At 44.3% G+C, this 27,724-nt stretch overlaps 1 protein-coding gene and 1 long non-coding RNA gene across 4 annotated transcripts in view; one reads left to right on the top strand and one right to left on the bottom strand.

Moving 5' to 3' along the window:
* Nucleotides 1-12,860, bottom strand: part of LOC126188943 (uncharacterized) — a 39,206-nt gene extending 26,346 nt beyond the window's left edge. The window contains exon 1 of the long non-coding RNA XR_007537883.1: nucleotides 12,753-12,860. This is a non-coding gene — a long non-coding RNA (uncharacterized LOC126188943). The remainder of the gene's footprint in view (nucleotides 1-12,752) is intronic.
* The window catches only part of LOC126188941 (ETS-like protein pointed), a 798,299-nt gene that overhangs the window by 708,290 nt on the left and 62,285 nt on the right, over nucleotides 1-27,724 (top strand). For all 3 annotated transcript variants that reach the window (XM_049930684.1, XM_049930685.1, XM_049930686.1), the window contains one exon: nucleotides 17,470-17,625. In XM_049930684.1, coding sequence (XP_049786641.1) covers nucleotides 17,470-17,625 — 156 coding nt within the window. The remainder of the gene's footprint in view (nucleotides 1-17,469; nucleotides 17,626-27,724) is intronic.

Raw genomic sequence — 27,724 nt, 5'->3', positions numbered from 1 at the left:
TCTTCGCTTTTGCCTTTGAACTTCGCATTAGTCCAATTTATGTCTCAAATATCTCAGAGAATGGCATGGTTTACAAAGCAAAAGTATCAGAATATCAACGTAGCAAAGGTTTCTTCGCTGCTGAATTGAAATGAAAAAGAAAAAAGATTCGAGTTATCTGTTGTACGTACGCGAAGACAAAAATTGTTAACGGAAGAAATTTTCATCAGTCAAAGAGTACGGCCAGGTTGAAAACTCTCAACGCTCTTCAATACATACAGAGACTCTATAAGTAGGAACTGGTAGGAAAATGTGCACCCTGGAAACAAATTTAATAACAATGTGTACATAAATACTTAGCTTTTTGCAGAAGATCAGTTAATCCTACAAGGCGGTGAAGATAAGTTTCATAAATCATTACTTATGATAAATGTCAGTTGTAATTTTTCGGACATCTAGGAGAAAAACGAAAGTTATGCCATGGTAAGGAAAATACTGAATCATGCCAAGGGAGTAATTGCCGATCAATCAACAGAAAAAAATTTCAAGCTAGACTCATCGTGGATGTGATTTATCTTTTAACGATGGTGACGTAATGAAGAAAAGCGTTTGTCCATTTCAATATATGCTTGGAACAATTGTGCGAACACTGAAGAGTGAGGTGGGAGAAGAGACTTTAATTTTGTTAGGACTGTGACTGTGCCAACATTGATGTGTGTAAGCGTCGATGGATAAAACGTATGTTCGTCGACCCATTAAAGTGTTGGTAGGAAAACTGAGGTCGGAATAGGCTAATATCCTAATCCTGAAAGAAGACGTGAGTATAACTGCTGTGTTATTAAATGAGTTCGTACGAACTGTTCATATCTTCTAACTCAATCTGTTTCCAAAGTATAGTCGTGACGTCACTTTTGTATACAGTACATAATTGATTTCAGAATGGATTCGATAATCGATATCATAGGCTAGGAATAGTGCATAGATGATGAGCTTGATAAGCCTTTCACGAATATGCAAACAACAAATAATTGAGAAATACCAATAAAATGCACCATGAATTCTCATTCCTTCAGTTACTGCTTCAGAAACTAGTCTTGTTGAAACACTTACTTGTTACCGAGTCGCTAGCTTGGATCCTGCTACCATTTTTGCCACAACATCGGCGTTCTGCCAACATCTTAAAGTTCTTTGAGCGCCAAATTTTGATTATTCCCTGTAGGGGTGTCAAGAATGCTTCGACGCGGAAAGGTACACCTGGTTTATAAAATTAGTGTTTGGCTTAAAAAACATGACAGTTCATCCAAACGACGATCCGTGGCTAGTACCAGCATCGCACATTCGAATAAAAAGACGACAGTGTGGAGAGCTGTAGTGAGGTCAGTGTCGGCCATTGCAGCGTTGTAGAGAAATGTGGTGCAGCGGTGGCCGGCGTGGAGGGAACGCGTCAGACGGTCTGGGAATGGCCACCGTAAATTAGGAGGGCTGCATTGTGTGTCGGCCGGCGGACACCTGCGCGTTCCCACGGCGCTACCTTTAACCTGCATAATGACGGGGCCTGCCGCGCCGCGCCGGCCTGCGAGCTGCTCGGCCTTCGCCGCGTACGCGCTTACACGCCACTCGACCAACGCCGGTCTACACAAAATACATGCCCACTCGTCACACGCAGACGCACACAGTCGTTCCACTGTAAGAACGACCACGCTACAAATAAATCATTTCCTGTTTCTCGTCGCTTTCGTACACCCTCTGATGACAGCACCTTCACGGCAGTACTACTCGTATTCGAAATTTACATTACGTGGTCTACAGTCCCAATTGGGAGACATTAGTAAAAATCCACCCCCCCTCCCCTCAGTGAATAAAGATGTGAAACTATACAACCTTACCCCGTTGGCTGAAAATGCCACATCTTCAGCCTCTAGTAAGGCCCGACCTCCCTTCTCAGGGGAGGGAATGAATTTGCCAAAAAAAATTGCATTTCATTATTAAATATAAATCAATAATTTTGTGATCGAACAACAGCCCATTATCGCGCATAAAAACTGACAGATTGCCGGCCGAAGTGGCCGTGCGGTGAAAGGCGCTGCAGTCTGGAACCGCAAGACCGCTACGGTCGCAGGTTCGAATCCTGCCTCGGGCATGGATGTTTGTGATGTCCTTAGGTTAGTTCGGTTTAACTAGTTCTAAGTACTAGGGGACTAATGACCTCAGCAGTTGAGTCCCATAGTGCTCAGAGCCCTTTGAACCAAAACTGACAGAACGTCCGTCCAATGATGATCGTTTGCATGTAGACCAACGTCATACATTAAGGGCATCAGAATTATAGCAGGCAGGAAAGTACTTGATTTATACGTTAGACAATATGTTAACAGCGCGAAGAACATTGCTAGACTGTTATTTTGGCCATGCCCTCCAGCCTATTAAGTACAACATAAATCGGATATTTTCCAGAATTCTAAATTTTTGACGCAGTTTATATATAAAGTTCGTGTAGATACAAATGCTAATGGATTGACGCATCTCCTCTAATTAATGTCGTTTTTTTATATCTGAAGATGGTTTATTATCTGACCGAAAATAATAGTTTTAATACAGCGACATACAGTTATTCTATCCAATCATTATTTCTGAAAAATATTTAAAAGCTACAAAGCACCTACTCCTTACACATACATAAATCATGTAATGTTAGTATGCCGTTTATTACGCCCCCTTTTGAGCATTTCTCTTTACGATGTAATTTCATTTGTGAGCAGCAATGGCAGTGACCAAGAAGCCGCTTACTGGTAACAAACCATTCGAATCGTTTGGTTACTTGAGATGAAAGTGTCGGCAAAAGCCGTTATTAGTGAAGTACGGTTTGACATCACAATCACTCGCGAATGAAACGGGTTTTCACGGACGTCACGTAAGGTAATCGGGCTGAATCCTCTCTTACAGATCGATTTCTGTTGTTAGTGTTTCTCCGAAGCTCTGCTTTTACCTTTTGCCATTACGCTCACCTACTCGCCTTTAAAAAGATTTATGAAAATCCAGTGCCTGCTATAAAGTAACATTACCAGTTACTTGGTACATGATGGTCTAGAACGTGGAAGTTAGACACGGTCATGCAATACATACAATTTTGTTCATTCGTTGTTCCCATATTGGTTGAATGTAAGGAAGGATACGCTTTTGTCGACAACAACTTACGGCAAGTATTGGGAAGTGTTTGAAACATCTCGGTGCAAGATACAGGTTCCCATCACACATCAAAAAATATATGCCACAAAGTTAACCAGCGGATTTCGGTCAGTGAAAGTTCATGGTCCTTTCGTTAACTTGTTTTAAAGTACTGTTTCCTTTTCTGATTTCTGTGCAAAAGAAGCTGAGAGATCCAATAGCTCCATTGTAAAACTAGGGTACTCGTAATTCTTCTGAACAAGCTTCGGCTGAGTTCGCTTCCCCGTCCTAGTCTGACTGAAAGAGTGCGCTCTCTCTGTGATCACACCATCGGCGGGATACAAAATTTTAGCTCACATTCCTCTCTTCCAGTGTGGTGTATTGAATAATGAATGTCCGTACTTCAGTAAACCAACAAATGTAGTATTACTCTTTGTAATGGAGCATGTTAATAAACATAATAACATGAAAACCAGGTACGTACGACAGCACACAGAGAGGCTTGAGGCAGCAAAGCAACAGGTAAGCTCGCTTTAAGCAAAAGAAATACGATCTGCAAGTCTGTATGTCCAGGTATCTGCAGCACCAAAATAAGATGGATAATTTTTATGTGGTTTCATGTCTAGAATGTTACAGTATACTACTGTGATGCCTTTTGTGTAGCGGTAAAGGCTAAATTACCAACGTCGTGAATTACTGATCAAGTTATAATTGAATACTAAGGTCTATCTATATCTCTCGGTTGTAAGTAATGGCAAGGGACACTCGCTGAGAAACAGAGTTATTGTAGGCAAAACTTGGCACATGGTGTGCTTTATTCATATCAGCTGATGGCTCCACGGTAAACCGAGAAATATCAACTGTATCTTCAATTTCAGATTCGCACTGTTGGTAACTTCGTCAGGAAGAGAGCATGTAAACACTGGTGCCAAAAACATGGCTTCCAGTACGTGAAATTATACGATGTTCTTCGTGCAGAAAAATGCTTTTCAGGGACGATTTGTACAATTTTGAGGAAGATGGCGATGACGACGACTCAGATAAAGATCCTGAGTATGGTTCTGAATTCAAATGCGTTTCAAAAGTCTATGCTAAGGTAAATACGAATAATTCTTTAAATAAGTACACAATGTAGTGTCCTTTGCCACTGTTTATATAAATTTACGCGATAGTGCGATGGCAGGGCCATCCTTAACATTCTTCATGTGCTGTAGTAATGCAGCAAGTTAATGTTTATATTATGCTAAATTATAGTTTTCATAGGTCGTTATACGTCATTGTTTTAAAAATTGGTTTATGTTAATCTTAGTATCATAAATTGAAACAGTTCGGGCCTTTTAAATTTGTAAAGTTTCGTTAACTCATCCAGCAAGTAAACAGTGGTAAGTTCGAGTTAAAACACATTAAGTGCACGCAGATTGCAAGTAAACAACGTAAAGTACCCATTGGCGTATTTATAAAAATAAAGATTTGGATAAAATAAACGATTTTAAACGGATGTCATTACCCTAGAAATATTTGAAAACAATGACACACACAATAGTGAGCAGAATCAGACAGCTCTAGGTGATTTAGCGAATTCCCGCAAACATGAATTGCTGTAAGTATCAATGATTGTTATCATCGCATTTTTCTACGACCATTTACAATTTCTTTTAATGCGCCGTGAAAATTCAGATAATTAATTTGGGAGAATTCAGATGATTAATTTGGCGCTCAGAGAGAGAATTTTCGATTTCATTGAGTAAGCGCATAATCTACCAACATTAAAATTATCTGTTTGCGAGCTGTATCTTCTGTTTCATTATTGTACCACAGAACGACGCTCAAATGGCACTGAAATTATGTAATACGGGGTGTTCAAAAAGTCTCTCCGCAGTGCCGTATGATTGTTAGTCTCGCGTGCCGCATACCGCAGTGAATATACCGAAATGAAACTCAGTGAAATACAAGTTATTAATTTATTGAATATTTATTTTTAATGAGATACACGAAACAGTGGAATTTTGGGAGAGTCCGCTTGATGGGAAGTAACCCAGGCAGGCGAACAATCATACGGCACGCGCGGCTAACAATCATACGGCACTCAGGAGCGACTTTTTGAACACCCCGTAATGACATATTGCGTGCAGCAGCCTCACGCACAATTTCACACACACGCAAAAAAGGTGTCTGTCGTCTTCTATTTTCTCGGAAGAAGACTTGCCTTTTAAACCTTTGATTGAATGCCCTGTTTATTTTTTCGTTTCTTCTTTAAGCTGTAATGTACATATGTAACTTTTACTACTGTATAGAGTACTTTTGTAAGTCTTTTTGTCTTTACTTCTCCTTTTGTTCTTCTTGCTGTAGGCCTTAAAGGCCCGATAAGGCAATAAAAGATGATGATGATGAAGACTTAAAAAATAGAGGGGAGGACAGCATGGGTGGAAATTCGTCAGCAGGGTTAGTCTAAATGAGCGCAGGGTCAGGGCTGGCCCAAGTTCGTGTTCTTTTAGGTGCCATTCCATTCCCGAAAAGAAATGTGCTGCTGGTACTTAAAGTATGCGTAACTCGAAATCTGCGCATACCGAAGCACTGGAAGAATGCTAATAAACAAAACTGACTCATTCCATTCGAAGCTACAATGACAAAGATTAGTTCTTGTATGTTTCAAGGTTCCTCCTGTAAGAATGAAGTTGTCGTCCAGTAACTGTAAGAAATTTTTCCGATTTCTTCTGAAAATGTTTTGTAAGAAAAATGCATATATTAGTTTCTTTCACTCTAAAATGTTGTTCGGCGATCCTTAACTTTTACATCAGTGGAACCTTTTCGGCTTAATGAAGTTAACTGGTTTTTTCTTTCTTGTAGACTTAATGACGTACTACTTTTTTTTAACTGAGTATTCCATATATTTCTTATTACTGGTCTTTCAAAAATACTTTTACAAATTTTGGGGACAGGTTGTTTACATAAAACAAGAAAAAAGTTTCTATAAACGTATGTGCGAAAATTCTTCGTCTTCGCGTCATTAATGAAAGTTTACTGGTTAAGTGACTGGAGCACATCAACACACAAACTCTCATAATAAATGCTCAAAATTCACTGCTCTTGCTTCCAAACACGCATGCATTCGTCGATCCCGGACTGTCGCACTATTTCAAATAGTCCCTGATGGTTCAAATGGTTTCGCGGGCTTCCATGCGAAGTCGATGAAGAGTTTCGGGATCCGGATGGTCTGCTGCATAGATAAATGGTTTGAGGCACCTCCAGAGATAAAATGCAAAGGATTGAGATCGGAGGAACGTGCAGGCAGGGAACTGGTCTTGGTCTACGTATCCATCGGTGATTGTAGATACCACCCAGTGCATCTCGCACACTGAGACTGAAATATGGTGGAGCTCCATCACACACAAACCATATGTTTCTTGATGAGACTGAAAATATCCGCTTCAGTTGTGACTTTGTTGTATTATAAACACGACCTATTTCGACAAAATTGTATTCCCATCTTCAAATGCACTGTAACGTCCGCCTGTTCTACAGTGCAGTCTGATCTCTACGGTATGCAAACACCACGCAGCTGACTACTAAATTTGTATACCTGAAAATGGGAATATAATTTTCCCGCAAAAAGGCGTGTTTATAGTAAAACAAAGTTACAACTGAAGCGGATATTTTCAGTTTCACCGTGCAGCTCAGTTGCGGATGTTATGTTGTGTGCAAAAAATCACATTTTCCTTCCTATTTGCAAAGGCACATCTTGTGGTAGATCTTGTGGTAGATCTTGCAGGGTGTTTGGAGTACCTACAATTCCAGCACACACATTAATCGTAAAATGATGCTGCTGTCTAGTGTGCGCTGTAGCAAGAGGATTACGATCGGCCAATAGGTGTAGGCTGTGCAGATTTATTGTCATGTCTCTTCATACGTTGTTTCGACCGTAGATAAAGCTGAAGTGACTAACAATGGATTGGCAGTTTGCGTAACAAATCATCGGCAATAATTCTCCCATGGTGGATGATCGGCAGACATAAAGCTCTGCACACATTGATGACGGTATGGATACACGAGTTGCTCGTGAAGTATCCCCCATGCTGAACTTGGAGGTGGACGACACGTCAGGGGCATTGTCTAGCGCTAATACCTGGCTCTCCTTCAACAGCCAGTACTCTTCAAGGTCAGGCGTACGAGCAACACGTGGTCATCTCGATCAATAGTCTGCGGTGCTACGGATTCTATCTCAGCAACGTGACGATAAACAGCACCGAAGATTGGATGACTCGGCTGTCTTCGGTATGAAAACACCGACTGATACAGCCGTGCTGCCTCGTGTCCATTACCATTCGCACCGCTGTACATAAAAATCATGTCTGCCAGCTCACGAAATGAATATCCTGCCATGTTTGAACGGTGCACTTTTAGTTAACGCATTGCCTGTAGTACAAGTACACAATGGAAACCTTGAATACAGACGAATGACGAATGTAAACAAGTTCCCTTGGCAACACAGCACCATATAGCATACGATTAGTCAAACGGGTACAAATATAAATAAAGTTGTTGGGTTGCACTTGAAACGCCATTAACGTCGACTCTAAAACGAACACTGACCCAACTCAAAAATGCAATACTTCAGGAAAACTCGGCTTAATGACTTCTATGAAACTTAGCTACAATGAAACAGTGTCAGCTTCCTTTAAATTTGAAGTAAGTATCGTTGGCAGTTAATTCCAATACATATTTCATGTATGTTGGGGCACTTTACACGAATTTTCGTATTTTTCAGTTAGATAAAGATAAAACTGCCATTTTTCAACTTGGGTCACTTTTCGTGCCGGGGTAGGATACGTTTATATCGGGGCCGGCCACGGCGTGCCAAACCGCATGCGAGCTGGACGAGAGGGCCGAGACTTGCCCTGCCTCGGCTTTGCTAGGCCCTTCCCAGAAGTACCTCGTGCAGTGCGACATGTCATTTAGAATTGCGGTGTGGCAGTACTCTCTTCAGTACGGCAGAATCGTGGTGTGAACGCTGTTTACCCTTCGCTGTTTGTTCTTTGTATGGTGGACGTTCCCAGGTTCAGTGGCTGTTTGCGCAAAAAGAGGCAGTCTACTGATCTTTACAAATAAATGGGAATGGCAGAGGAGACGGACGGGAACTCTCAATATCTATTATACAGTCACATAATCGACGCGTTCTCTAAATTTGCTATCAAACGACATGGAAATACCATGCAAAAAGAATTTTAAGAGTTAGTTGAAAATAGAAGAGCAAAAAAAAATTACAACAATCGACAGACGCGATTCATTGTTCTGTACATCAAGAAGCATTCTGTGCTAAATTTAGAGGCATGGAGCATATGAAGAAACTGGTAGTACGAATAGTAAAATTTCTGAAGTTGCACACATTATTTCACTATCAGTTGCCATAGTTTTCGATGTAACTGAACGAAGAGTATGCAGGCATTACGTATTGCTGTAAAGTATGTTGGTTAAGTTAAGACGCGTGGTTGGAACTACTTGTAAAAAAAAAAAAAAAAAAAAAAGGCGTTAGACAATGGCGAGAAGCCGTTAAAAGTAAGCAAGTTAAGAATCAACTCGGTTACACAGGGTCGAATGGTTGTCACGATGGAGAGTGCCTGTCATTTGTGTTCGATATTACTATGTTAACACTCTTAGAAAAAGATAAATAAAATCAAAGCTGCAAAGAAAACCGGAAAAAGGAAAGGAAAGAAAGAGATCTGTTCAAAAAATACCGGTACATTCGTAATTGCGAGCCAATGGTGCACTGGAAAGGAATACTGTTGACATCTCTGTACACGTCTGTGTTTATCGTGTAACTGCCGGAAGTTACATTGTTGTATGTCTGTCATTGTTCAGTGCTGCATTGAGTAGAACATTGTGTCACAAAGTTTGATAATTTCGAGATGACATAGTTAGAGGAGCAACGCGTCTGCATTAAATTTGCGTGAAACTCGGGAAAACGTTTACAGAAAGGCGACAAATGATGCAGGAAGACTACGGTGATGAGTGCTTAAGCCGTACTCGGTGTTGCGAATGGTTCGCATCGTTTAAAAATGGCCGGACGGAAGTTAAAGATGACGCTCGTTTAGAGCTTCCGCCGATGGCTACCGACGACGCTCCTGTCAGGAATGTCAACGAAACTGCTCGTGCCAGTCGAAGACTGACTGTCCACGAGGTTCCAAAAGAATGTAACATTTCAGTTGGATCATGTCATGAAATCCTCACAGCACCTTGGAATCCATCGTATTGCCGCCAAGTTCGTCCCACGGCTCGTGAGTCAGGATCGGAAAGACCTTCGCCTAGCAATCTGTGAAGAGCCTTTGGATCACGCAAATGAGAACGAGATGTTCCTTAAGAGAATCATAAACGGTGATAAGCAGAGGACCTACGTGTATGATGTAGGTCTACGGTTATGATGTTGAGACCAAGGTTCGATCTTCACAATGGGTCGGGAAAGGTTCTGCAAGACCAAAAAAGCTCGTCAGAGCAGGTCAGGTGTCAAAGCCACGCTGATAGTTTTCCTTGACTTTGAAGGATTAGTTAATTCATCATGAATTCGTGTCACAGGGATAAACTGTTAATCGATGGTACTATCGGGATGTGTTGCGACGCCTGCAAGAATCTATGAGAAGGAAACGACATGAAGGGTGGCGAGGCAATTCATGGCTTTTGCACCAAGATAACGCACACACACATGCGTCCCTGTTGGTGCGTGAGTACTGCACAAGAAACGAAATCACTATTTTGCCTCATCCTCCGTACTCGCCGAACGTGGCTCCTCTAGCCTTCTTTTTTATTTCCAAAGTTGAAAACCTCGTTCAAAGGACGAAGATTTGCAACAATAGATCAGTTACAAGAAAATTCGCAGACGGCGCTTCACACGATCCAGCAAAAGGCTTAGCAATACTGCTTCCGGAACTAGAAACTGCCGTGGTAGTGGTGGTGGTGTGTCAATTGCAGAGGAAAGTATTTCGAAGTAATCATGCACAATAAGTGAAAGGTAAGCGTAGAAAAATTTTGTGGTAAAAGTTACGGAATTTTTTGAACAGACGTCGTATATAGGACCAACATCAGGGACAGTTTGAGCAAATAACAACGCAGGGTGACATTCCACTAATTGAAGCCTTCACTACATAGGAGAGTAGCTGGGCATAAGGAAAACCGAGGAGCTAGGCATGAATGAGAGAATAAATAAAATAAACTTTTGCATATATCTACAATATACATATATCTACAATATACATATATCTACAATAAGAAATCACTATCAGTGGAACAGAGATGTGACGATACCAGGCCGTTTTAAAGCTAGATGTGCATCAGAAACACAAAGCTTGAAGTGCAAAACTGAACAATGTTTTAAAACATAAGAATGACGAACTACATAACAAAGTAGTAAAGGTAACAGATACCATCAAGAAAAGATTGGTTTCCTTCGGCCATACATTTCACATGATTGCAGCAGGCTGACAAAACTTGACACGTTTGACGGAAAGACCTGGTTGCTGTTCAGGGGCCAAAAATATATTTAAACGTAAAGTAATTGACTGAATATGACATCAAGACTGTCAACTGACAACCATTGACAGAGGATAGTAGGTATGTCGCACAGGCGAAGAAAGATAGGCAGACCTTACTCTGAACTGAAATAAACCCAATAGAACGATAAAATCGGAAGAAATAACTGAATTCTGTTGACTAATTGCCACGTAATTTGTGTTTGTTTCTCACGCTTCGTGCTTGAAAGTCAGACGTACGGTTACTTCCTCCGAGGTTCGATATTGAGCCATAATGCCATTACTGCTCCACGCTACAACGGAAACGGAAGTGTATCAGGACGCGATTTACGTGCCGAAAGAAGGCGCCGATCAGTGGAATGAGAGAAGTGAGACGGAGGTGCAGTAGTGCGGCGGCAGACGCGCGATAAGCCGGGAGCAGGTGGCGGGTGGCGGGTGTTGCGCGCGAGTGCCGCCAGGCGGCTGGGGCCCGGCCAGTGCGAGGCCTGCCGGCGTCCAGATGGCCGCCGACGGCTCTGGTGAGTACGTGCACCGCGCCTCCACCTGTTGCTGCTCCGGGGGCCCGCTACCTGTTGATCACGCACACCACGTGCCAACTGCGTTGACCAAGTCGTTTGGCAGTTCCTGTCGCAGGATAAGCCTGGCAGTGGAGCTACAGAAGGCTTCGGGGAACTTATATCTCGTGACTGCAGCTAGGAACACCCTAAATAAATACCTCAAAAAACTTTTTGCGGCGGAGAAGAAGACTAACATCAAATGTTGACACAGTGCCTAAAAAGTAACCACCTACGTTAGGCATAATTTCGCAACGTATTGGAGACACAGGTGCTAAGCTTAATGCAGTAATTGCCAGGAGATAGTGTCACATCTCACATGATCTGACAACTTTTATATTTCCGAATTCCTCGCCAGCGAGACGTTGTGCCATATTACTCTAGCTTCTGTTTGCCATTTTTCCTCTCAAGCACCGCACAGTCCTCTCTGCTGCTTGTATGTACATAGATGCAGTTCTTCTCGAGGCACGGTTCAACCATTCATCCTAAGAGAGCAAACACTGTACTGGGTCTTTGACGTTGGTGGGGGCACTGAGAGGGAACGAGAACAGGAGCTGATATATCAGAAAATACTATTGTAAGAAGAAAGTGTGGTACATCAGTTATGTGACTTGATATTCTGTAGCGCTTAATACAAAGCTCTAAAAGAAATGAATTCGTCCGTTAACGTACTAGCCTGCCAGAGGCTTTACCGTCAGGCTCTTCCTACACACCACACAAGATGGAGATAACTCAGACATTTGCTTTGGAAGTTGCTACTTACCCGCCTGCTTTCTATAAGCAGCTAAACAGTCACGTCTCACATCTGTGTGAGTCAATACGCTGAGACAAGCCGCATGTATTCTCCTCGAGCCACTGTGTGTAACGGAGGGATTCATTACAATTCGCGCGATTTAGTATTAATGCTTGCAACAAATTTTGTCTCCATTTATTTTTTGGAATAGAACTCTACGTTCAGATATTTCATCTTTTTTCCGTACATTGTTTTAGTATTATAGGAAGGTCACAAATTGTGCATTTTATCGTTTTACTACAGTATCTGAAAAATACGTAGATGGACGCTTGCAAGTGTCAAAAATCTTCGTGTCCTTCCATACGAAGTCAAAGCGACGCGAGTCGAACCAAAATGCTTCCGAAATATATTCAAACAATCTGATGGTCGACATTTTCGAACATTTAAGGCACCAGATAGCAAAAAATTAACTGTAGAAAAATTCCATATAACAGCAGACAGACGAAATAAGCCATTATCTGAGTTATAAAGAAGTAAATTGTGATTTTGTGTGTGCGTGTGCGTGTGAAAGCACATCATTCGGTCAAAGAGTTTTCGAATGACGCAAGATACGGTTACGTATTAAGTATTGCGGGAATCGGGGATTGCGCGTATTTCGTATCAACAGAAAGACGTTTTTCAGAGCGTGCGAATCAGGAACTGTCGCAGTCTTTTAGTGGATTATAATTGCAAGAGAAGCAGCACCTGATACTGTGAGCGCACTGTGGCTGCGTGCTGCTGGCGGCGCGGCAGAAGCGCGTCACTCACCCCGCCGCGACCGGCGTCCCTCGCCGCTCGCACCGTGCGTGACCTGCGGCGCGGGATCTCCCACGTCGCGTCCGTCTGGGCAGAGTGTCGGGCCACAACTGCGTGCTGGCGGCGCGCACCACGCTGACACACATCCCCCGTATTGACTGCAGGATTTCCTGCGGGGCTCAATAGCAATCGGCAATGCCGGTCGGATGCTGGCCGTCCGGCCGGACGGAGCGGCTGCCGCTGCTGCTGCCGGCGGCGCCTAATGAGAGGAAACGCCGCGACAATGACGCTTCCGTCGCACCGCGGAAGTGTCGCAGCAGCAGCAGGAGCCGGCACGGGAAGCCGGCCCCGGTCCCGCCGGCGGCCGGACGCCACCCCGGGCAGCCGGCAGCCGCCGCTGTGCTGCTGCTGCTACTGCTGTCAGTCGTTCGCCGTGTCTACGGCCGCGAGTGCGGTTGTCGCTACGGAATACACGGTGCAAGCTCCTATATCGCAAGGTTGCAGCTAACACTGGCTGCCCCCCGTGGGACTGCGAGAACACCGGAATGTACCCTTCTGACAAATTGTCACCAGTGTACGAATGCGTCAGTGGGGAATACACTGTGATGGCCACTGTGTGTCCGGCTTCTATACTCCACAGGTGGATCAAATACAGGCTGGCTCGTGACTGACTACAAGCACACCGCAATGTATCCTTCTGCCTACGATGCACCGTGGAAATGTAACGGGAAAATCGTAGATAACGAATTGTGTGCGTTGGACACTCCCCCACCCATCTCTCGCGAATAGCCACAAGGAACCGCCGTTCAAGCTCCCCGCCATCGTGTGTTTTCGAGTGAGCGTCCATTCTTCGTCGACTACACGACCCGAGCTGCACTCTGTGACCCAACAGGAAGGCTTCTTTCAACTCTCCGAGCACGCTAACTGGTGCCCCTGAATATGTGCCTCGTGTTACTTCGTGTGTTTGTGATAGGACACGTGCAAATTCCTTATTGGACGTGTGGGCGCTCGTGCAGCAGCCTTGCTTGACGACATGGACTGAATGGAAATTATGCTACCTCGACAGCAACGTCGTCCGATGTGGTTATTCTCTGCAGGCGTCACTAAAACTGAAAGTTCATTACGTATATTAGGAGCTCCACTACATGGCTACAGTTTTTCATTGTTCCCGTCAATCAGTCACCATAACTTTCGCGAAGTGATAATTGTTGTGTAACACGGAAACTGAGTGAATGAGCTTTTGTTGGTGATGACTACAAGAATGAAAACGGAGAACCTCGGCGCCGCTACGTAGCCCACTCCTGTCGAATAGCACCGTGGGTGTCACCCAGATTCAGGTCATCAGCAGGTGGACAGATCACCAACATGTACCTTACCTACACGAGACATTGCAGAGAATATCTGGATTTATTCCGGACTCTGCATTCAGTCTTTTGGTCAAGAATGCTGGTGAAGAATTTTTCTTCTGCTACAAGGATTCGAATCGACTGCGTCCAGCTCGAGCTTCAACGCACTAGTCAAGTCGTCACGGCTATGGCATGTGTTTGGAATAGGTGAAGTTTCAGCTGGCTATTACTTTGACTATTCATTGCTATAGTTATGTATGTAACCCTCTTGAGTAAATTTATAGAACCTGTATTCAATGAATAGTGTTGCCACTACCATATACCTCGCGTGGGAATTATGAAAAAGGAAAGAGCTAATGTTAGTACGAAGCACCCTCCGACGTGCACTATGCTCTGGCTTGCGGAAGGTCTGTATACCTGTATGTTTTAAATCAAAATTTTCATACATAGTTCATGGGACAGTCAATACGTTCCTGCTTCCATGTCCTCCAAACAAACTTACTTCAGCCATTACCGTAAATACCACTCTTGCGGTATCACCTTACCAATTTTGGGGCACCTTGCTCGAATGATACATTTTCAGCATGAGCAAGACTTGTATTTCTTCGACGCGGTACTAACGGCCCGGTTGTAGTAGAAGAGCCACGAGCTACGTGCTGAGCTACTCTTCTCTCGGTTGTGTGGAATGACGTGCCCTTTCCGCTTTGACTTCAGTTAAGCATTCAGCAACGATAGTGGTAACCTATTCAACCTATGCAGAAAACGGTTTCCATAATTTTTTCCGCTTCGATACTGTAGGCATAAGATACCAGTGTGACACAGTAGACGAGCTTTCAGCTCGTGTTAGCGTCCGAAATTGCCACAGTACGATGACAAGAAAACATTTTCATTTCGTTGCATAGAATGTGAATGGTTATCCTATTAGTACACATGACGGCTGTACATAGAGAATAAAAGCAGCGTGTTCAGGTCAGATGACCTTGAGGCACGTTAATAGCGCAGCCGTGCTCATACAAGGTGTTGTCGCCTTATAAAAGCTTTCCTGTCATTTGCATTATGTGGCAGCTCAATTTTTTTCACTAGTCTTCTGGTTCCATGTGGCCCGCCGATATTTCCTACCCTGTGCCATTCTCTTCGTTTCAGAGTATCATTTACACTCAACTTCCTCAATTATTTTATTAAATATATTCCACTCTGTTTCTTCCCTTAAAATTCTTCCCCGCTACAGCTCCACCTAGTGCCATGGAAATTATTCCCTGGTGTCTTAACACTTGGCCTATCATACTGTATGTTCTTCTAGTTAGTTCTTTTCGTCCAGAGATCGCATCCTCCCATACATCTGAAACGCTCCGATTACTTGTTTTTTTTCCGCAGTCCATGGCCCACACTTACAGTGCTGTGCTCCAGACGTGCATCCTCGAAAATTTCTGAAACGAATTAAACCAGGTATCACATACAGTTTTGACGTGTTTTGGTCAACAATGCTCTCTTTGCCTGTGCTAGTCTGATTATTATGTCTTCGTTTCTTCGTCCGTCATGGGTTGTTTTGCTTCCAAGATACAGAATTCTTTCCGTTCGTCTACTACATGGTCCCCATTTTGAAGTTTGTCTCTGATGATCTCATTTGTGCTACTCCTCTTTAACATGAATTAACTTATGCTCGATATGTACTGATCCCACGGAATCGTCTAATAAATCGAGAAAGTGCAGGAGTTCGATCCCTTGTAAGCTTGAAAGCAATTTACGTGTCCACAGCGTTATTCGAAACAAGCTGAGTAACAGACATTGCCCCTGTATGTATTTATTCCAATCTTATGTTAGTCTGTCTCCTCCTTCCCCTCTCCCTGTCAATCTCCTCTTTCGCCCTCTCTCACTCCACGTTATCACACTCACACGAATAGAACTCTGATAGTTCTTACTTCCTCAATATTTCTTTCCATATCGTAACTAATACGTGTACTAACTTTAGTTGAAATCGTTCCAGGGGTCCAGGATGAGCTGATTACTCGTGACTTTTCCCGCCTGTGCGTATGTAAAATATAACACATTTCAGAGATAAAGGTGAAATACGTGTACAAATACGTCTATCAAATTTCTCTCTGCAGTTTTATTTTCAGGCAGCTCGATGTGTATGGCGTCGTATCTCCTGAACTATTGTGTTGTATAACGGTATATTTTTTAGAAACATTCTAGTTTAATTTACGCATCGCAGTATCTGACGTCATACCTTCTCAACTGTGCGTCGTAAAATGATACAATTTTGATGGTACATTCAGTGGTAAATGTGAGTACTGTCTGCAAAATGTGTCGCGAATACTGTTAGTAAAATTAAAACGCCGTGCTTCATGCAGCATCTTTACTGCACTAACAGTGAGAATGAAGAAAGCGGTAAACTTTTTTCCTTTCCTCATTGTGTAGGAGCCGTCGCCGAGGAAAAGTTTTGTAAATGTTTGCAATTATGTGCAAAGTGCACTGAGTGCCCCCATTCTCAAGTACTGGACGACTAATGTGCGGGTAGCCGCGCTTCGTGGGCTGCAATGCTTTTCCACTCCACCCCGACCCCTTTGATATACAGTGTGGTCAGAAAATGTCTGAAACGCTTGTAGGGATGTTTCAGGGCAGGTCGTACTGAGATATGAATGTTACAAAAAAAATTCGATACGTTGCGCCGTTTCCGAGCTATTTAGCATTGAAGTTAGCCAATCGGATCGTCGCGCGCGTAAATTCAAGTTTCAGTTAACGAGTCAAAGCTTTCGTTGGGCAACAACGCCCTGGCAGGCCGCTTGAATGCGAGCGCGCGACGCCCCGATTGGCTAAATTCTATGCTAAATAACTCTGAAACGGAGCAACGTATCGAATTCCTTTCTTAACATTTATGTCTCAGTACAACCTGCCCTGTAACATCCCTACAAGCATTTCACACATTTTCTGACCACCCTGTATAAGTTGTACTTACCCACATAGCGATTCTTTCCAGGCAGGAAGTGATACACGTGTACCAAGTTTGGTCGAAATCGGTCCAGTGTTTAGGAGATGATGTGGAACATACATGCATATATACGTACATCCATTTTTATAATATGTATGCACGCGCGCTCGTGTGTGTGTGTGTGTGTGTGTGTGTGTGTGTGTGTGTGTGTGTGAGAGAGAGAGAGAGAGAGAGAGAGAGAGAGAGAGAGAGAGCACTTAATATAAGTGCTAAATACCTCTCAAGAACACGGAGAAGGTTGTAAGATGTCACGAGAAGATTGCTTTGTGAAAGTTGGTTACATCTATGGACGTCTGCGAGTATTTTGGGCATAAGAGTAGAAGGTAACACTGGAGGCTTTGCGGGGACACGTTGTTTTGTCGGAGGAGTGACGTGGTGGCGCGCTGTGTTGCAGAGGTGGAGAAGGAGCGGTCGCTGGGCACGGCGCCGGCCGGCCTGTACGAGTCGGTGTGCGTGCCGGACCTGAGCGAGTACCTGGGCAACGCCGTCGCGGGCGGCGCGTACGGCGCCAACACCCCGCACGGCCAGCAGGCGGCCTTCCTGCACGACGGTGAGTACCCGGCCAGGCGCCAACTCCACTCTGCCTCGTGTTTTACCGCATTTAAACCTCTTGCTGAAGCTATCTGATCTAAAGCATCCGGACTCTGGGGTATGTCCACTTTTCGCCTTCACCGCATATACTTTCAGAAGACGTCTGAATGCCTGTGGAGGAACTGCAGACCATTCCTCCACAAGAGCTTCTTTTTCTTCTTCTTCTTCTTCTTCTTCTTCTTCCGTATCCGGATGCACCAATTATATCTTTCCTTCCCAGTTTATTTATTTATCGTATGGCTAATACAGACATATCATGAAATTACATATACATATGTACATATTGACACACAAGAAACTTAAGTTTGTCTTTACATCTGAATATCCAGTCCTTCAATCCAGCGCACTACATCTGGAGTTGCTAGCAGGAAGTTCTCTTTGGCGCCGTGATAGGCTCGAATCCTGCATTCACTGACAATGTGGTGAACAGTCAGGCATGGAGCCCCGCAGTCACAAGCTGGATCAGGCAGCTTCTTCCACTTAAAGAGAGCATCCCTGCATCGCCCGTGGCTGCTACGGATTCTGTTGAGAGTAGACCAGGTCTTGCGTGGTAAGTCGAATCCAGTTGGAAGTTTAGCACCTGAGAAGATGTTATGCAGGTGCACATCTGTCACTGTTTCCCACCGACCTTTCCATTCTTCAAGAGGTTTGAAATTCTTAGCAACCATGCCAGCAGCATCGCACAGAGTTGGATGACGTGATTTCAGTCTCTTGCGATTTAAATGTGGCAGGTCGCTATGCACGGGTAGGTTAGAATTCCTGGAGATCTTGTGGAATTCTCTCATAAGGGCAGTACATCTGCGTAGATCAGGAAGCATTATGCCGGTTAACAGTGGAAGCCAATAAACTGGAGTAGATCTGATTGTGCCAGATATTATGCGCATTGTCGTATTCAGCTGGGTACCAACAAGCCTTGTATGGTGACTATTCATCCAAACAGGTGCACAATACTCAGCACTTGAGTATACCAAGCCCAGAGCTGAAGTTCGCAGGGTGGTTGCTGAAGATCCCCAGGTAGTTCCGCATAGCTTATGGAGGACGTTGTTTCGAGTCCTCAGCTTTTGAACTAAGTTAAGAAAGTGTGGTTTGAAGCATAGTGTACGATCCAGGATGACACCAAGATGTTTTGGGTTCCAATTGTGACGAAGAATTCTGCCTCTGAAACTTACTTCCAGTTTTACGTACGCCAACTGGTTATTTAGATGAAAGCAACACACTTCTGTTTTACTCACACTGGGTTGGAGTCTCCAGATTTTGAAGTTATTGTCTAATGCAGACAGGTCATTGGCTAAAACTCTTCTGTTGTCTTCATTTCCTGGTGTTTGACGGCTAGAGCCAGGTCATCGGCATAGCAGTATTTTCTGGACGAAGTATCAGGTAGATCAGATAGATATAGGTTGAACAGTAAGGGTGAGAGAGCTGATCCTTGAGGCAATCCGTTGTTCAGCTTTCTCTCCTTACTTATGTTACTTCCAGTGATTACCTGGAACTTCCGATCACTTAGCATGCTGTTAATCAGTCGAGCCATTGTTCTGCAGGGTATGATGCGGAGAAATTTGTAGATAAGGACTTCCCTCCGCACAGTGTCGAAGGCGGCAGTTAGATCAACAAATGCCACAGATGTTTTCTGCTTCATTTGGTATCCTGACTCTATGAAGGATGTGAGAGACAATACTTGGTCGCAGCAGCTGCGCCCTGGTCTGAAGCCTGCCTGATAAACTGGAACGTTCTCTAAGATAGCGCTATTTATTCTGTTATATACATGCCTTTCAAAAAGCTTGTAGCAGCAGCTGAGTAGGGAAATGGGGCGATAGTTTTCTACCTTGTTGCCGGGTTTGCCAGGTTTCAGAACAGATATTATCTTCACCTTTTTAAACTCAGATGGATGTTGACCAGTCAGCAGGATGTCAGTGAAGAATTCTGCCAGCCATTTCTTAGCTTTTCCTCCCATATGGATCAGGAATTCTGGATGGATACCATCGAATCCAGGTGCCTTAAGAGGTTTGAGGTCCTTCAGTCCAGAGTCAATATCTGAAACTGTGAAGGGATGGGTATACTCAGATGAGGGAGATGCCTTCTTTTTCAGGTCACGAAGCTGTCGTCTGATATGTCTTGTATGTTTCTTGCCAGGAGGTACTCTTGAGGTAGTAATGATGTGGCAAACAATTTGGTCTGGTGTTACTTCGGAATTTTTTCTGCATGCTGGTGCACTTCCTCCCAGTTTTCTCAGAAGACTCCATGCTTTCCTGCTCGAGTGGGTAAAGTCCATAGTTTTGACTGTTTCTGCCCATTTTTGCCTCCGAGACATGTCCAAGCTGGACAATAGTTCCGTAGCTATCTCTGGGTCACCACTTTGCTGGAAGTATTGGTACAGTGTTTCACTTTCCTCATTCCATCCTGGAACATATTCTTTTCGGTATCCTCTTGGCATACACTTTTTAGCTGTTGCTGTTACTGCACCAATGAAGCGTTGATAGTTATTACGTGATGGAGGTATCCATCGAATGGTCTTATCCAGTTCCGTTGAAAACTTCATCCAGTCGGCTTTCTGGAAATTCCATCGAGCATGCGGAGTTGATCGTATGACAGGAACAGTGCAGCCAATATGTATTATTACAGGTCAGTGTTGGCTGTGAGGAAAGGCATCTACACTTTCCTTGTGGTGTTGATGGGAAAGCCAGTTTCGTTGCAGCTAACAAAGCATAAGTCAGGTTTTGAATCCTTGTCCCAAGCAGCTGACTTGAAAGTGCCTTGATCTTTGGCATCAAACACTAGATGAAGATTATTCTCTTCGATCCATTCTGCAAGCATGCTCCCATTTTCATCATTTTGTGAGTACTTCCAAAGTTCATGGTGACTATTGAAGTCTCCTATGTAAATTGCAGGATGTTCTGCTGTGTGTAGGACAAAATCGGGCCATGTTGTTTTGGGTGGTTTGTAAACATTTGTAATAGTAATGCCGTGCAATTGTATGACAACTGTATGTATATCTGCCTCCACACGTACAGAAATCAGTGAAGCTTCGTTTATGATGTTACGGACATACGTAGCAATTCCATACACCTCGTGGTAAGTTACACCAAGTGCAGAATATCCAGGAATTCGACCTCGGCTTCGGAATATTTCTTCGCTGGAAACACGAGTTTCTTGAATGGCGACGACATCGATATTGTTGTCCAGCAAAAATTTTGACAGGTAGTCACACTTTGCCCTGCTAATGCTTTCGATATTCAGTTGAAGGAGTCTGATAGTTGGTCCAATGTTTCTTGTTAATGAGCTCTGAAAAGAACTGTTTCTGCTATTTAGTTGATATGTCATTGCCAGGAGATCCTATGGATAGTCTGGCTGCCTGTAATCACTGTTGCTCAATTAGCACCACCCAGGAGGCACGTGTAGGGTATTTTAAGGTTAAACCTAAGGACGTGAGCAACGCTACCTCCCAGTAATTAGCAACGTAGGTTGATTTGTCATTGACTTTCAAAATATCGTCTTTAGTGCATGTTATAGACATATCTGGGCAAATCAATAGCTGGTCCAAGTCCTGTATTGCTCCGCATTCACACCTATCGCTATCGCTCCATTTAAAAATGGTTCATGGCTCTGAGCACTATGGGACTTAGCATCTGAGGTCACCAGTCCCCTAGAACTTAGAACTATTTAAACCTAACTAACCGAAGGACATCACACATATCCACGCCCGAGGCAGGATTCGAACCTGCGACCGTAGCGGTCGCGCGGTTCCAGACTGAAGCGCCTAGAACCGCTCGGCCACACCGGCCGGCTTCGCTCCATTTAAGTAGGTTTGATTTGCACCCAGTTACTCCAGTGCGCAGCCGGTTTAATGACCGCCAAGTTGTAAAAGGTAGTTGAAATTCTGCAGATCCTTCCTCAAGTAGTTCAGTTGTGGAGTGTGGCACCATTTCTTCCCAAAGAGATAGCCGCCTTGCGACGGGCTTGGTGGCGAGCTCTTCGGTAGTTTCAATGAAACTCCTGCGGGATTTCAGCCGGACACGTTGTTTTCGGTGCATATGCATCGGGTGTCGAGGATCATTCTTTTGTTTTGACCTTTCGATCCCGGCGGCTACTTGTCTGCAGATAGTGGGTGGTGCTATGCCTACGATGGGATAAATTTTGTCTTTGGGAGTTGATTTGAGGCATCCTGTGGCAATACGTACAGTTTCGTTTACGGCGACGTCAACTTCCTTAGTGTGAGCAGAGTTACTTCAAACTGGTGCCGCGTTTTCCGCTGCAGGAGCCTCCACGAAGATTGCATTCACCACACGAACAACAAGCAATCGGGCGTCTCCTGGAAACGACCTAGTCGGCCAATCCTGCAAACACCGGAGCACCAAAATCAAAGATGCCAAAACAGCTCTCCACATGTGCTGAAACTAGAGAAAGTAGCGATGTTGGACGGTGGGATCTGAAGCGAAGTTGACGTTCTAACTCATCCCTAAAATGTTGGGACTCCAGGCAGGCCAGCTCGTTTCAGGAATGTTGTTGTCCACTAACTATTGCCCCATAGGTGCCGCCTTATGACAGGGCGCATTGGCATGCTGAAGCAGTCGTCGTCTACAAACTGATTCTGGCTGTACGCAGTTCACAATACTGTAAAAGAAATTCACATCCTTCCTCTTAAACGTAATAAGATCACATCCTAACCTTGAAAAATACCGCCATATTGTAACATCACTTCGTCTGTACCTCACTGTATTGGCTTTTGCCAATCCCAAACTCTTCCATAGGATTTCCACAGGGTATATAGATTCGCCACTCCAAATTACTCATTTCCAGTCGTCCACTGTCCAGTGACGTGACACTCTACACTATCTCTTACGTCACTTAACACTGACGACAGGAATGTGTCGCTTATGAGGAGCTGATCGACAGTGTGCCCCATTCTAACTCCTTGCGGACACTAGTTGTGCTAGCTGGACTGCTGGTAGCACTTCGGAACTCACGATTGGTAGCCTACCTTTCTGCTGATTTCGTGCGATCTTTTACAACCACCCTCTGCAACGCTCGACGGTGCCTGTCCGTCAGTACACGAGGTCTGCCTGGTTTTGGTTATAGTAGCTCTTTCGCGTTTCCACTTCTCATTCACGTCACCAATGGTCGAATTGGGCAGCTTTAGGAGGATTGAAATGCCCCAGATGGATTTGTTACTCAGGTGACATCCAATGACTACTCCACGTTCGATGTCGGCGAGCTGTCCTCACGTACCCTATCTGCTGGTATTGCTTTCCTACAGTCAACACAATACTCCTCGCCTGCTTGTATAGTAACAAGCTCACCTCTCGTGACATTTAGTGGTTAATTCCGCATTGCCGGCCGCTGGGGCCGCGCGGTTCTAGGCGCTTCAGTGCGGAACTGCGGTGCTGCTACGGTCGCAGGTTGGAATCCTGCCTCAGGCATAGATGTATGTGATAGGTTAGTTAGGTTTAAATAGTTCTAAGTGTAGGGGACTGATGACCTCAGATGTTTAGAGCCATTTGAACCATTTTTGATTCCTCATTTCATAAGCCTAAGGGCTTCCGGACATTGTTGATCAGTGTACGTTAGAAATAACACATAGCGGAGGAGTGCAGCAATTCCTAAGTTTTTAAGAAACTGATTGTATGGAAAAGAGTAAATACACTCAAGATCTTGCACCAGTGAGCACAACATATTCTTTACCTGTGGACTCTCAAGACTACAATCTCATATCAAGTCACTACCGTAGGAAATTTAAATACGCGAACCGCAGTCACTGACTGTCAGTTATTTTAGTTCAGCGGTATTTCGTACATTTTCCGCTGCTATGTCTATTTGACATGATTACTACTGTCTCCTAACTTTGATTACTGAACACTCTCAACATCGAACGGAATATTTCTTCCATTGAAGCCAAGCCAGTAGCTTGTGTTTGGACATCAAATAAGAAAACGGAAAAGAAAATTCGAAATGTTTCCATGTTTAGTGTTCTCGTTTCGTTTTTCAGTGAGATACAGACCGGCTGGATAGGTCGAGAGTAATGTGACACGTATATTTCATTTAGTGGCAGAAGGTATGACAGGTTTTCGAGATGGGTTGTTTTCCAGTGGAACATTCTGTAAGCTGCCGGAAAAATCCGGAGGATGTATAGTGAAATTTTCTAAGTATTTTGGAATGATGTACACATGGTGTCATTGGACATATTTCAGGGTAATGATTTCTTAATGCAGTTTAGCTTTGTAATTGTATTGAACTGGAAATGTCTGCACAATAGTGCAAAAGTAGTGTCTTTCTTGAAACAAACTTGTTTTATTTGCTTACGATTCTTGCTGTTGACAACAGTAATGCCTTCGGCCGTGCATATAGTACTGATCAGATCTCTCTCGGACTATTTTTTTCAGTGGTGTTGGTTTACTTTAAGTGATACAACTCGTAATCAGTAGGCTAAACCTGTCCTCCTTGTTATGTAGCGCTGTTGGCGTACAGGTAACTCTGCCGGAAAACAACCAAACCGTAAACAGATCGTAGCACCATTGAGTGCAAGGTTGAGGACGAAGCGTAAAGTGAACGGAAGTGGCCACGTCAAGTATCGTGAGTGAATGGAACCAGTCTGCAAATAACGCATGCATACCGCATAATGCCAACAGGTGACTGTTTTGTAGGTATTTTCAGTGCACTAAAGATACCAAGATAAAGGGGACAAGAAACTGAACGAAATGCAGTCGCCCTGGAACAAGCAACCGGAGACATCGCGTCACTTATTCCGAGATACTGGAAAAAATGTCCCTGAGCAACTTGCGAAATTTTGTCGGTGGAACTGGGCTTCACCCTGTAAATGTGGTTACCGAGAGGCGGTGACAGGTCTGGAATTCCGCTTTAGATTCATGCACTAGTATCTCGGCTACAGATACTGACGTTGCGTGGATCTGTGGTGAGGAACAGCTTGGTGACTTCCTAAGACACCTGAACAGTCTCCATGCACGTAAAATTTACCGTGGAATGGAAATGACCAACAGCTGCCCTTTTTGGATGTTCTGTTCATGACATATGGTGAAAACCTGGGACACAGCGTGTATCGGAAACAGACACAGAGGGACCGATACCTGCAACAAACAGTTCAGTCATCACCGGAGCCAGATGAGAGGCATGATTAATACGCTAGTAACGCGAGAAAGACCAATATGTCCACAACACCGCAGATAAAAGATGCAAGAACTGGAAAGTGATATGAGGAGCAATGGGTACGCCACCAGTTAGTCTACATAAGAAGTGTCACAGAATCAAACAAGCGAACTGACGTTGTATCGTTTAAAAAAAAAAGTGTCGGGTACTGCCTTTCTGTCACACATTCGCAGGATAATGGACAGAATAGGTTGTATATTAAAGACTAATTATAAACCGACAAATAAGATGAAAGTGTGTCTCAGATCGGCAGAGGAGAAAAGGCACCCACTTGTAATGTCGGGAATATTACCGAATACTGTGGACATGCGGAAAAGTGTATATTGGAATGACTGGACGATCAATCAGAACAAAACTGCCGGCATTGCAGATTGGGGCAGGTGGAGAAATCGACCGTGGTGGAGCACGCCTTACGTGAGACAGACCATACAGTAAAATTCGCCGACACGCTGGGGAAGAGCTATCATATCAGCTTGTTCAGTGAAGCTATAGAAATACACAAACATGACAGAGAAGAAAACCTTAAGATGAACGGATCCTGGATCCCCGTGCTGCAACGAACGACCGCTGTAGGTAGCAGGGGAAGAACAGCTCCGGAAATGACCACGGAAAAACCCTTGGCTGTAGAGTGCCAGGTATATATAATCTGTGGCCGCGAGTCCACCACCACTAATGGAGGGTGAAGCTGTGACAATGGCCGCGAGTCCACCACCAGTAATGGAGGGTGAAGCTGTGACAATGCCAGCCACTCGTGCTGGCGAAACGTCAGAAAAATTTTGAGTCTCACTTTGGCCGAAGAACCCGAGACAGAAGCCAAGAGAAAGTCTTTTAACAAGCTCTAACAATATTGTAGAGGGTTGTTTCTTTTGGGTTAGCGCGACCGGGGAGTGCGTGGTACAGTAGAGTAGGCCGATTATTGGGCATGAAGGAAGAGCAGTCTGGAGTGGAGCAGTAAGTGCAGCGGAGCGTGCGCGGCATGCCGTGCGGGTAAGGCGCGGGCCGGCGAAAGTCCGCAGTCTGGCGCAGCCGCAGCCGCGGCCACCTCGCCGCCACGCATGCTCTTCACAGGTAGGCCCGCTATGTAGTGCTCGCGCTCAAGCTCACCTCAGCCGCCTGCTCCCCGGAAAACTGCCGACGCCGCAGATTAGTAGCTCAAATTATGTGCAGCAGTCGCTCTTAAGACGCTTTTGATATTAAGCTGTTGTCTACAGTTTTAGCCGATTCTCACCGACCAAATGACTGTACACGGTAGTTATCATCTAGTGGTGCATCAAGTTGAAGAGCTACAGCTCATTTGTGATGCATTATGGCTCTAATGGCTCTGAGCACTATGGGAATTAACATCTGAGGTCATCAGTCCCCTAGAACTTAAAACTACTTAAACCTAACTAACCTAAGGACATCACAAACATCCATGCCCGAGGCAGGATTCGAACCTGCGACTGTAGCGGTCGCGTGGTTCCAGACCGAAGCGCCTAGAACCGCTCGACAACAACGGCCGGCTGTGATGCCTTATTTCTTAGGTGCATCCTCACACGTACGTTGAGAATTTTGTATCTTTTGGTCACTATTTAGTCAGTCGGACGTTGGCAAACCGCTTCTTAATATGATGGGAAGTTTAACTGGGAAATCTACAGCATATCCACGTCCCTTAACCCTTTCGTTGGTGAGTCTGTGGCAGCAGTACACTTTCTGTGCGCGCCTTACGCTAGCCCTGGCTGTGCAGTGCTGGTCGTTTCTGCCCGTTCCCTACCACCGGAAACTATCCACAGACATAAAGAGGATCTCTTTCACAGTCGTCATTGTCTTCCTCAACATCGTCATCAGTTTCACTCCTGGAATTCGAGCGCGGGAAACGCGAGGAACGATTTTCTGGGCCCTGAGATGCAGAAAGGGCAAGATCGACGATACTAACAATATCCTCACTATGAGACGAAGGAAAATTAAAGTAATCCTCTTTAAATTCATCCTCAGTATCAATATTCATAAAAATCGACCTTTCCACCTCCGCGTTCGATAACCCGCGCCTGGACATCTTCTAACTGCTTCGTAACACGCCTCTACACTGTAATCTCCCAAAATGTGCCATGTTGCATTAAAACATCCCCTGGCGCTTTTGGGCGCTGCCGCATATAGTCGTCGTTAGCACTGAGCCCGCACAGGTTTTCGATGGATATCTGCGTCGTAACTAATCGTCCCAACTAATATGCTTCCATAAAAAAAATTAGCTGTAAGTGGAAGCTATGAGCTGTATATAAACACTGTTTCTAATGATCATTCACCAATTACCTGCTGTAAACTGGCTAGCACAGTGAAGTACCCACCTCGTACGTAATGTTTCTCGGCACATTTCTGCTTCCATTAATTCCTTTGGAAGTGTTTCAAGTGCGAAATCACATTCAGTAACTGTTCAACATGAATGTTCTCTCGTGTTCATGTAGTATTTTAGAGTGCTTCGTTTCCATTTCTGCAATGATTTATGCTATTTGTGCCTGTGATAACAGACTGTATCATTCTCCAAGTCTGCATGTCGCCTCCACAATCTTTCGCCATTTCCTATTCCCTCTCCAGTACGTAAAGTATCACGTGTTGTTCCGTTCCGCTCATGGTGCTGATGGTTATCTTTCCTGGTAGCCCGTAGTTTCTCCTGTTATTAAGGCTTGGAATTGTTCCTCGTATTTTTTCTTTTTTTTTTGTGTGTAATGTCTGTTGTAAGGTCCATGTAACGTGCAGCATTGCGTCATTGTAGCTAATCCGAAGAAAAAGATATCTGATTATAGCGTACAAGTATCTCTATAACTTTTCTGCCTTCTGCTTGTTTTTTGAAATTTGATCAACCGTGTTTCTCTGTGGTACTTGAATTACTAGGCGATGACGTGTAGATTCGACCCGCTCGAATAGTA

This window comes from Schistocerca cancellata, chromosome 5 (assembly GCF_023864275.1).
Source record: "Schistocerca cancellata isolate TAMUIC-IGC-003103 chromosome 5, iqSchCanc2.1, whole genome shotgun sequence".
NCBI lineage: Eukaryota > Metazoa > Arthropoda > Insecta > Orthoptera > Acrididae > Schistocerca > Schistocerca cancellata.
Note: the sequence above shows the minus strand (reverse complement) of the source record. Positions and strands in the feature narration are given on the sequence as shown.